Source organism: Monopterus albus, unplaced genomic scaffold (assembly GCF_001952655.1).
Source record: "Monopterus albus unplaced genomic scaffold, M_albus_1.0 scaffold586.1, whole genome shotgun sequence".
NCBI classification, from domain to species: Eukaryota; Metazoa; Chordata; class Actinopteri; order Synbranchiformes; family Synbranchidae; genus Monopterus; species Monopterus albus.
Window position 1 is genome coordinate 20,678 of NW_018128466.1, and position 12,367 is coordinate 33,044.

The 12,367-nt window shown below is 37.8% G+C and overlaps 1 protein-coding gene across 1 annotated transcript; it reads right to left on the minus strand.

The window, feature by feature from the left end:
• Positions 1-7,279: 7,279 nt before the first annotated feature.
• LOC109953231 (GTPase IMAP family member 7-like) lies at positions 7,280-9,979 on the minus strand. The gene is made up of 2 exons (XM_020588660.1): positions 9,880-9,979; positions 7,280-8,535 (listed from the first exon to the last, which is right to left on the minus strand). The coding sequence occupies exons 1-2, from the start codon at positions 9,884-9,886 to the stop codon at positions 7,376-7,378; spliced, it is 1,167 nt and encodes a 388-aa protein (XP_020444316.1). The 5' UTR covers positions 9,887-9,979; the 3' UTR covers positions 7,280-7,375.
• Positions 9,980-12,367: the final 2,388 nt, after the last annotated feature.

Here is a 12,367-nt window from a genome sequence, read left to right on the forward strand (position 1 = left end):
AATATTTTTGGTTGGTGGTGTGCCTTGTGATTTTTTTCACTGAAAAAAGTGTACCGTGGCTGAAAAAAGGTTGAAAAACACTGATCTAGACTACTTAACTAACACTATGGCAACTGTGTGCGTGGTAAGTTTTAGCATTGTAATGCAGACCCACAGTAAATATGACCTTCATTAAGTTTAAAGTAGCCTAGTCTAAATTTAATTTAATGCAAGAACACTGAAAATACATTCACACTTAGGCACATACATGTGACCATGTATGTGGTCACATGCTCGGTAATATCACAGAAGTCAACCACCTACCAATTAAATATAAAAACCCACTTCTTATTTCTCTAACTATCACCAAGTAAACAATCCTTCTAAACTGGAAATCAAAAAATTCATTACACAAGTTTTTAGTTTCATTAGTTTTTGGTTTTCTCAACTTTTGACTATTTTTGTTGACTTTACTAAGGTTTACAAGGTTAGACAACTTGAATCTTCGTCTTCACCTAAATATATTTCTGAAGCTACAAATTCTTGTTTCAGTGCGGTGCATTTCTACTTTCAACAAGCACAGATATTCTTCCTGAATAAACACACAATTCTTGCTTCATTCAGATAAATGTTTTCCTTTATAAATAATATCTGCTCTCAAGCACAACATATACACTAACTTTCAGTTGTGTGGTCTTTATTTGTGTTTAATTGGACATTTCTTACATGATCACATGATCATTCTAAGGACAATTTAGCCAACTATGAATTCCCAGAATGCACCTCGTGTCAGATCAATATACACTCAGACATGTTAACAAATACTAAAATAAAACTGATGTAACCTTAACTTACCACCCATGTTGTTAATGGAGAAATCAGTGAAGAGTGAATATCGTCTGGATCTCAGGCAGCCACGCTGTGAATCTTCTCTCTGCTGTTATTCTACTGTACTTTTACTTTCACCTGCTGGGGTGGGAGGACTACGTTTGTGTGTGTGTGTGTGTGCTGTCAGAAAAGAAACGACATGAGACTGCCATCAAGTCTTCAAACATGAGCCATCTTCTCCAAGCATGACACAATAGTGCTCATGCTTAAATGTACAGAAAGAGGAAAAGGAGCAACATAAGGTGTTAGACTGTATAATTTAATGTGCTTCAAGGAAAAGTGTGAACAGAGACAAAACACGAGGAAATATAGTGCAGTAATATCACTGTAGAATTAAACAAAAATCACACAAAAGTTAGATTCTTTGCTCGTATCTGTTACATGGAGCTGATGGAGCTTTTTATCCATATTAGCAGTAAAACTCTAAGCCGACAAACATCTCATTATAAGATGCATATACAGCACAATATGTACAGAAATGTTTATCTGAACAAGTATAGGACCACCACCAAAAAAACAGAGACTGGTGGCAACTCTTCTGTTTTGAAATGTTTGTAAGTATGAGAGAAAATGTAGTTTATACATGTGGTAGCAAAACCTATGTGTATCACCTGTGGAGTCTCAGTTAGTCAAAGTGAATTAACTGCCAGAGTGTATGTGAATATGTTTCCTCTATCTAACCACTTCCTGTCTCACTGCACAATGTATGAAGTGCAAAAAAGTCTGATGGGAGTGTTCTCATACCTGTACACATCTAGTTTATTTTGTCATGATTGTTTCACTCTTTATAAATCATGTCAGATATTTGATATCTGGTGCAAAGATGGAGCAAATCAGCAACTTCAGGGCAAAATTAAAGCAGCACAGATGTGTTTACCTGATGGAATAGAAATTAACTACAAAGTACAGGGTACTTTATACTCATTTTCTTAAAGAGGTGGAACAGTATAAAAACTAAACTAAATATACCTTTTAAGGGGAAGTTTGGTGAGGGAACAAATAGGCCAATGTGCCAGCCTGAACACAACTGTATTTATTTGTGATCAGCTTATGTGTTTGTCGGGGGCAGTGCACATTAAGAAGTGTTAAGTAAAATTTACCCCCAACCAAAGTGTTTTCACAATTTCCAACCTAAAATCATTAAAACCAGAGATAATAAATTCATTTAACATTACCGTATATAATTCATTTAACAGAGATATATCTATGTGTGTGTGTATGAGAGAGTGATAAAGGAAGAAACCAAACACAATATGAAACTAATTTTTGTTCCTTATTTTAATTAACTGACAAGTTGTTCATAGCAGAAGACAAAACTCAGCAGCAGTGAACCTTCCCTTCTAAAATGTTATTGCCCAACGTTTACGTGTACAGTATACTACATATGTTTTACAGTAATGCATATGCCACAGTTATTAAAAGAAACAGTAACTTTGATATAAAATGTTTTTAATTATCATGATACATCATTAACATTTGTCTAACCCACAAGAAACTGCTGGTATTTTTGCCAGAACGTCACAGGGCCCTGGGCTGTGGGCAGTACAAGCAGTACACAACAAGTCAAACAATCATTTGAGGATCAGTTTTTGAAAAAGGCAAAAAGGTTTTAATGCTTAAATTTTGTTAGTAGAAGCAATAATTTTTATATTTGACTTTTTGTTCTTGTTTTTTGTAAATATACAGTATTAATGTATGAATAAACATAATTCACCCAATGATTAAAGTTTTGAATCAGACTTTCACACAGTTAGCTGTGACTCTTTAATGATACCTTCTCTCCCTGTTCTACAAGAGTCACTGGTCAGTAGGTTTTAAACTAGCTGAAAAATGACCATATAGTTTTTATATAACCTTTTATTGTTTGTAGAACATGTTGGGCTTCATCTTTGACAGCCTGTCTTTACTGCTTCCCATGGTGTGGCTGCACCGTCTGCTGCATGATATCCTTTATAAGCACCCTTAACTGCTCCTACTAAAGAAACTACCAGTGTAAATGTGGCTGCTGCTGTTTCAGCTGCTGTTCCTGCTCCTGCTGCTGTTCCAGCTGCTGTTTTTGCTGCTGCTGCTCTTCCAGCTGCCACACCTACACGTCTTAGTAAAGATCCTATTGTTGATACAGCTTCTTTAAAATATGGTACCTTTCCAGAATGCTTCCAGATTAAATCAATATCTTTAGCAGAGTCTACTACACCAAACACAGCCCCCACCAATGCACCTGTTGCTGTACCTGCCACTTTGATCAAAAAGTAATTAAACCCACTGACTTTAGCCTGCTCTCCGATCTCTCCCTGTGTCATGGTTGGTGATGACTGTCTGATGATCTCCTCTTCTTGCTGTATTAGTTCCTCCACTGCTTTCAGCGTCTCTTTTGTGTAAAACTTCTGTTGTTTTCCACCACCAGTTGATTGTGTTGAGTAGCTCTGCCACCTGGACCTTGTTGCTCCTGTATTCGCCCTGTGGTTTGTCCTTCCAGTATCAATGATGTGGCACCAATTTCTGCACTTCTTCACCAGGTCACTCAGATCTTTAATCCTCATCCCTTCAGGGAGCTGTTCTCCATGAGTGAAGACAAATACAACAGAGTTCAAGGCTTTGTGAACTGATCATGGAAACAGTTATTCACTATGTTATAATATTTGCTGGTTTGAATAGTTTTTACCAGAAGAATGAATGAATGAATATAAATGTGAATGTACTGCTGTGCCAACAAGAAAGCTGAGACCTTGCAAAGGGGTTTTGTATAAAAGAAACTAGTTTCACAGAGACACCTCTATTCTGATGGAAAATGTCAGTTGTCAAAAAATGGGAGCGACTGTGATTCAGTGGGTAGAGCAGTCGTCTCCCAACCTGCAGTCCATGTGCCAGGTGTCCTTGAGCAAGACACTGAACCCCCAAGTTGCTCCTGATGGTTAGAGCCATCAGTGTGTGTTGGTGCCGCAGATGGCTGCTTCTGTTCTGGACCGGAAACAAATTCCTTGTGTGTGTGACATGCTTGGCCAAATAAAGGTGATTCTTCTTCTTTTTCTTATTGTTAATATTAATTATTACACTGAATAATATTGGTCTGAATGTGCTGTATGTGTTGTTAACTTTATATTCCAGGAAGTGAAACAGGCAATAATATATCCATGGTTTCATTTTACTGAACTTGTGATTATAACGTAGATTGTCACTTATCAAGTACATTGCTCATCTAGTTTAGATAGTGTAGCTGTTGGTTTGCAGGAACTGCTGCGACAAAATGTAAAAACATGTCGCCAGTGATTTTTATATGTTCTTACTTACGCATATTAAATATGATATAAACGAAAACATCTACCTTTGTCAGCATGGCCCTGTGATAACTCAAAATTTTGACATGATGGCAACAGGCACAAAATAATCATATTACATGTATCTTTAATAAAGTACAACATCAGGGTTTTGAACCAGGAAATAGGAAGAAATGTTGCACTGTAAATGTCAAGATTTTGACGTTACGTTTTTGTTTCACCACAGTTTCGGTCTTTTTACGTTACCCACCCCACTAACCTGCCAGATTGTTCTAGACTCTACCTCTGACTCTCCAGCATTAATCCTTGCCTGACTCTGTAGTTTCTGACCCTGGATTGCTGTTTTTGACCACCATGTATTGCCTTGCCCTTCTAACTCGGACTGCTTTTCTGTATATCGGCTTATCAGACTTCCCTTTTTGACAACGTGTTTTGGATTCTTTGGATGTATGTGTTTGCTGGTTCTGACCCTGGACTGTGTTATCGACCCGTAAGTGCATTTCGTGTTTAAACTATGTCTTGTATCGTGTTTTCTTCAGTGTCAGTGCTCTTATTAAAGAGACTGTTTTACGAATCCTCGTCTGGCAATTGAATTGAGTTCACCCACAACATTATCAGCAGCTTCACGCTCCGATCCTGACTGTAAACTCTTTGTTCTCCTGTTTAGATGCAACATATGAATGAAGAGAAGAGGAAGTTATGCAAAAAAACACTGCAACAAATTTATCACAGTTTTGTTTTTATATATTTTGATATATTTTTGTTTGCCAAACTAAATAATTACTCAAAATGGCTAAAAGAAGTAAATGTAACTCACCATTCATTGTGGCAAAAAAAGAAATCAATAGTGTGTGAAGTTACTCAGACTGTGTGTCTTCACTCTGTGGCTCCTGTCCTGCTTGACTTTGGTTTTGAAGAAGCCACATGGTAGGAGTGGCAGCAGACTTTCGACTTAACTGTTTAATGTGCGACCCATTCCAAGACTAAATAAAACTGCAGGCCCAAATCTATCACTGACAAAAGGAACCCACAGCAAACAAACTAACGCAATAATTAATCACAAACACTACACATCTGGATTATGTGAAATGAGCAAAGAAACATTGAAGTGAAACAAACACAGAACATAGGGGCTACTTTCCAAAACTGCATTAAAGTCACAACTAAGAATACACAAACACTAATACAATCACAAATATAATTCAAATACATTCAGTGATTGTCAGAAAGTCCAAGTAGTGTTGAACTGTAACTGCATCCAGAATGAGTTTACTGTCATTTGAGAAACTGCAGCTCCTCACTGCTGGAGGAAAACTGTACTGGATCAGGATCTCGTGGGACAGAGAACCGGTTACATACAAGGTCACAGTGAAGATGATTCTGACAGCTCAGAGTTTCTAATTTAAACAGTCACAACTGATGAACCTATAAGCAAGAGTCTGAAAAGTGTAAAGTCTCCAAGTTCAAGCTGTGGTATAGTTATTTTAGTTTTGTAAACTTGTGTGCTGCTGTCTTGCCAGGGCCCCTTGAGAAATAGAATTTAAACCACAAAGGGACTTACTCTGATAAAATAAAGGTTAAAGCAGAAAGCAAAATCAGTCATTAAAGAGAGACATTGTCTAATTTGTATGAGTAAAAAAAGATAGCAAATATTTCAAGCTTAACTTTGAACATCTACTTGATGCCTTTGGTCCTTTAGGTCAATCAGCTCTTGGACACAACACAGTGTTAACCCACAGCCATCCAGTTCTAACAGAGCCACAAGCTTTCTCTGAGTGTATGCAATATATCTTGGTTTTAATCCTTAGTTATTAATAAATTATTGTAATGCGCTATATTTTGGGCTCAGTCAGGTCGCCCTTGCCCGCCTTCAGAGAGTCCAAAATGCTGCTGCTCGTCTACTGGTTGGAGGGCACAAAAGGGACCATATCACACCCATTTTGGCTTCTCTACATTGGCTGCCGGTGTGTTTTAGAATTCATTTTAAGATTCTTTTATTTGTTTTTAAGTCTTTAAATGGTCTGGCCCCCCTTTATCTTACAGAATTGCTGCATCCCTATAGCCCCTCTCGGTGCCTCAGATCAGCTGCTCCTGGAGACACCGAGGGCTAGGAGGAGACTTAGGGGGGACAGAGCATTCTCTGTGGGGGCTCCTAAGTTGTGGAATGCATTGCCCCTTTACATTAGGCAGGCCCCCTGGTTGTCCACTTTTAAAACTTATTTGAAGACTCATCTGTACCGTTTGGCATTCGAACCAGTATGAGCCTCTGTCTTGTTGAGCTTTTTTGTTTTATGATGGGTGGTTGTTTTAGTGTGATCCTGTTTTACTGTTGTGTTTATTGCTTCTGCTTGTCTTATTGTGTTTTAACGGGTTTTAGTGATATTGTGTTAAGCACTTTGGTCAGCTTCGGCTGTGTTAAACGTGCTATATAAATAAAGTTGATGATGATGATGAATAAATGTATTTAGCTGATGATTCTGAAAATCGAATAATAATGCTCACTCGACAATGTATTTGTTTAAAAATATGAAACAGCAAACGAGAGCTCTACTCTGTAGCAATGTTGTTGACTGCATTTTTTATTTCTGTGATTTGGTTCATGGTTTTATGAGGAAAGAGACACCAGCAAGAACTCTTAATAACAACCGTTTTTATTATTGTTTAACAATATTTTATTAGAAATCATCTAGCATTTTTAATTTTCACAAAAAGCTGAAGCACAGTTAGATTCACATACATCTTTATAAGACACGCCTTACAAAAAGGGATATCAGAAATTTTCTGGATGAATATTTTAACATTTCAGAAACAGGAAATCTGAAGGAAAGTTTTCTGTGGTTTAACATTTAAAGAGCTTCCGTCAATACCCCCTATATAAGAACCTCTAGACCAAATGCTATTGGATGCCAAATGTTTGCCTGTCTGCTGTTGTGTTATTAACTGCCAGGTAAACAGCAGAAGGATATTGTTCACAATGTGCACATGAAAAACAACAACATACCTCTGTCTTTTTTTTCTGCACACCTCAATTTCTCTCCAAGATTTGCACATAACTAACTAAAGCCTTTTAATAGGTATTAGAATCAAACTAGCAAATATACTATAGTTCCCATAAACTGGCAACCCTGGCTGTCATTGGATTTAAAGTAATTTTTGCTGTAGATGAGCCCTCTGAGAGATCTTTAAAACACTATAATCATCATTTGGTTCAGAATCAGAAGTGTTATATCAGTTCAAGTGTTATTCAGAAGTGGAACTTGCTCCTTACATTGCTCTTTATTTTCGTTTAGCAGTTCTTTAAGTGGTTGCAGAGTTTTGTGCCAAACAGCTTTCGCTGTTTTTTGTGCTGCCTCCATTGCTGAGTCTGCTTGTTCAGCTTCTTGATATCCTATACAACCTCCTACTGCTGCTCCCGCTAAAGTACAGACACCTGCAGCTACACCAAGTCCAATACCTGTTGCTGCTCCTGCTCCTACTCCTCCTACTCCTGCTGCTTTTCCCATGCAGTCCACGACTTCTGCTACTACTGATGCTGCTGTGCTCAGTGCAGAAACAACTGAAGCAACCATAAATGGCACACCAAGTAAAGCTCCCAACAACACTCCTGTGGTAATACCAGCTGCCTTAATGAGGAAATTTGAGACATTGGTCTTTGCCTGCTCTCTGATCTCTTCCTGTGACATATTTCCCGATGACTGTCGAATGCGCTCTTCCTCTTGCATTTTTATTCTCTGCACTTCTTGGAGCATCTCATTGGTGTAGAAAAGCCCGTTGTTTTCCTCCACCAGCTTTGTTATTGTCTCAAATAGCTTCTCCACCTGGACTTGGTTGTTCCTGTATTCATCCTGCTGGTTGTTCTTCCAGTATTTATTATCAATGACATGGTATCGGTTACCACATTTCTCCATGAGGTCATGCAGATCTTTGTTCTCTTGGACAAACTTCTCGATTTTGGTTCCTTCAGGGAGCTGGTCACCGTGAGTGAAGACAACTACTGCATATTTGAAAGCTTCCTCAGAAAAGCAGGCTTCTATTTGGTCAATAACCTCTTTCTCCTGCTTTGTGAATTTCTCCACTTTAAGTAAAATGAGAAAAGCATGAGGCCCAGGAGCGCACTCGGTGATACATCTGGCTATCTCAGACTTCAGGACATCTTCAGAGGTTTGTGGGCCAACGACACCAGGAGTGTCATCTTCAGAGGCATGTGGGCCAAAGAAACCAGGAGTGTCGATCAAACAGGTGCTTCTTCCATTTATTTGTTTGGTTTTTGTCTGGCATTTCCTTGTCCCAGGGTTTGCGGTAGAGTTTACCTCAAACACATCTTCATTAAAAATGGTGTTGGCCAGACTGCTTTTCCCAGATCCAGTTTTTCCCAACAAGACAATCCTTATGTCTGGTGGTAGAAAAGAACAATACTTCAGATCAATAATTGGTTGTTTTTTTGTTCAGTGCTATTCAGAATATACTAACAATTATAGAGATAGTACTTTGCACCATCACATTGGTCAGAAGCCCTTGCTTGCTGCCATAAACTGGTAAGTGAGATCATGTAAATGGAGTCTGAAAAAAATGATGAGCAGCAGTGAGTGAAACAAGCTTCACTTCAATGTGCACATAACATTAGTTTGGAGACAATGATCAGAAAATGTGGGCACCATATTCTCCCAACAGTGCCATCTGATTGTGAATCAAAACCGCTGTGAATCTGTAAATACTAACTAGAAATATTGTGCTAGGCTTGACAATTCATTCCTTGACATGGATGAATGAAATTAAAAGCCATAAAACTGCTGGTTTGAATAGTTTTTACTAGAAGAAAAATGAATGAGTACAAATGTGAATGTTCTGCTGAGCCAACAAGAAAGTAGAGACCTTGCAAATAAGCTTTGTATGAAAGAAACTACGTAGTTTCACAGAAACGCCTTTATTTTGATGGAAAATGTTCAATTACCAACAAATCATTAGAAATTATTACACTATATATTATTGACCTGAACAAACTGTATGTGTTAACTTTATATTCCAGGAAGTGAAACCGGCCAATTAGATATCCATGGTTTCATTTTACTGAACTTGTGATTATAGATTGTCACTTATCAAGTTCATTGCTCATCTAGTTTAGATAGTGTAGCTGTTGGTTTGCAGGAACTGCTGTGACAAAAGTGGTTTTTATATGTTCTTACTTTCCTTAAAGATGTGAAAGTTCAAATTAATTTAGACTGAAATAATAAATCATCTTGAAGTTACACCTGCACTGAACTAATTATGTCCTGTGCTCTCACTTAGTGTCAACTTTCTAAGATGGCTGTCTGTGAAGGGAAATAAGCAGAGAAACCGTTTTCACAAAATGGATGTGCTACAGTTTCAGACAGGACGTGAGGAGGAACAGTCAGTACCGCAAAGGTTTTAGGGTCAGGTTGAACAATGTGAGTCACAGTTTCAAACATATTGCACCGATATTAAATACGATCTAAACAAAAACATCTGCCTTTGTCAGCATGGCTCTGTGATAACTCAAAGTACATCAAGGTTTTGAACCAGTAAACTGGAAGAAATGTTGCACTGTAAACTGTTTGTTCTCCTGTTTAGATGCAACATATGATTGAAGAGAAGAGGAAGACAAAAATCACTGCAACAAATTTATCACAGTTTTTGTTTTGATATATTTTGATATATTTTTGTCTGTGTCAAACTAAACAATTATACAAAATGACTAAAAGAAGTAAATGTAACTCACCATTCATTGTGGCAAGGAGGAAATCAACAGTGTGTGAAGTTACTCAGACTGTGTGTCTTCACTCTGTGGCTCCTGTCCTGCTTGACTTTGGTTTTGAAGAAGTCACATCGTAGGAGTGGCAGTGAACATTCGACTGGTGTTTAATATGTGACCATAGTCCGTGATAAATGTGACACTAAATAAAATTCATCTAAATAAATAAAACTGTAGGCCCAAATCTATCACTGACAAAAGGGACCCACAGCAAACAAATTAACTAATGCAATAATTAATCACAGAAACACTACACATCTGGATTATGGGAAATGAGCAAAGAAACGTTGAAGTGAAAGTGAAACAAACACACAACATATATTCAGTGATTGTCAGTAAGTCCAAGTAGTGTTGAACTGTAACTGCATCTAGAATGAGTTTACTGTCATCTGAGAAACTGCAGCTCCTCACTGCTGGAGGAAAACTGTCCTGGATCAGGATCTCGTGGGACAGAGAACCACATACAAGGTCACAATGAAGATGATTCTGACAGCTCAGAGTCTCTAAAAAGTCACAACTGATGAAAACTATAAGCAAGAGTGTGAACACTGTTAACCCACAGCCATCAAGTTCTAGCAGAGCCACAAGTTTTCTCTGATTATATGCAATATAGGTTTTGTTAAATACCTGATCTATTATTTATGACTAATGTAGTGGATAAAACAAACAGAATATAGTAACAGTTAATGCATAACATGTAATGCGGAGTAAAACACAATAGAATGGGTTATAGTGCGAGTTAAAAAGGTGCTTGTGTAACAGCAGCAAAATGCATTGACCTTTTGTTCTTCAAAATGTGTGTGCTGCCTTTCGCTTACTCAGAACATTATGCAGAGTGTTACCAAAAAGATAAGCGAATCTAAGGGTGGACGCAATTGGGAGAACAATAACTGGAAGCGAGAGATGGGAATAAAGTTAGCAACGGAGTAGGTTAGGCGGGTGTGTGTGAAAACTGAGGGAGAAGATGTGGCAGACGGACTTACTTTCTTTGCAGAGAGACTAACAAGGTGATCCTGTATCCTGCCCTTTCAATCATATTGCAATAATATTGATCAGTAAATGATTCTAGGCACTGCAGTAATTCTCTCTGTGCATTGATTTACAACCACACTAATGACATGTTATTTATGTTTCAGTATCACTACCTACATCCTGTGTTTCTATACTGTGTGTTTGTTCTTGTACTTGCTATGCAGTGAGGACCAATAATGCTTTTTTGCTACAGAGTGAGGACATTTTTGGAAAGTGAGGACACTTTAGCTGGTCCTCACATTGCGAAAGATGTTTTTGAGGTTTAGGACTTGGTTTTACGGTTCAGGTTAGAATTTGGTTGAAGGACTAGGAAGGCATTATGTCAATGAGTGTCCTCACAAAGATAGAAGTACAAGTGTGTGTCTGCCCTTGGCATTACTCACACTGTGGGGTGGAGGTCGTGGTGGTAGAGGATGTGTCAGGGCAGTGAACACCTGAGAACCATGTGTGAGCTTCACAACATGCTGGGATCTCTACAGGACTCTTTGTTGATCTAAGGCAGAAAAAGTGGCACTGTGAGTTTTATTTAAGGGAACTGTTGGTATTTTGGTATAAACCCACAGATACTTTCTCTCTTTCTGTCATATATTGTTAAAAAATAAGGAAAGGCAGAGGATTAAACCTAATGTAGGGCCACATTAGGTTTGTTTTTATTCTGTCTTTTTTCCAACTATGTGACTGGGTTAGAATTAACAACATGGACACTGAATATTTCAATCTAATAATATCCTCTGACCTTAGGCCCAGTGGGTTATAATCTATTTATATGTCTTTAATCCAACTAAATGAAAATAGTCTAAGTGTAATGGCTGATATATTCTAGTTCAAACACGGCTCTTCAACCAACATTAGAATACAGTCCACAATATAAAACATTAAACATGACTTGGTAATTCATGCAGTGTTTCATCCCCTACCTGTCTGAGATGTGAAAGCCACACTGTGGACGTTATCTCTGACAGTCCTCAGCAAACACTTCTCTATTGACAGTCACATTATCTCTAGTCCTCTCTGGACTCCAGCTGTCCCTCACCTGCCGGAGTCATTTGCAGCATTACAACTCCTTTTCATTTTCAGATGCTAGTAAATTAACTAGTGTGCTTAATCAACTGCAACGACTGATTAAAATTTAAATTGGAAACAAAATAAAACATGAACAGGACGATAAATATATATTAATATTAAAAACTGTACAATTTATTTAACTTTGAAGTGGTAGTATATCAGCAAAAGAAGTGATTGTAAATATTACATAAAATGATTAAAACTAATAATAGAACAGCAAACTAAGGAGGAAGGGCAGCATCTTAATCTTGTTAACTTTGCATTATGTTTAAATTCAGTTGTGTAAAAACATTTCTTATTATTTTCTCAATATGAAAACTGACATTTACAGACAAAAGTAGGTCTTTTAGTCAAAGAT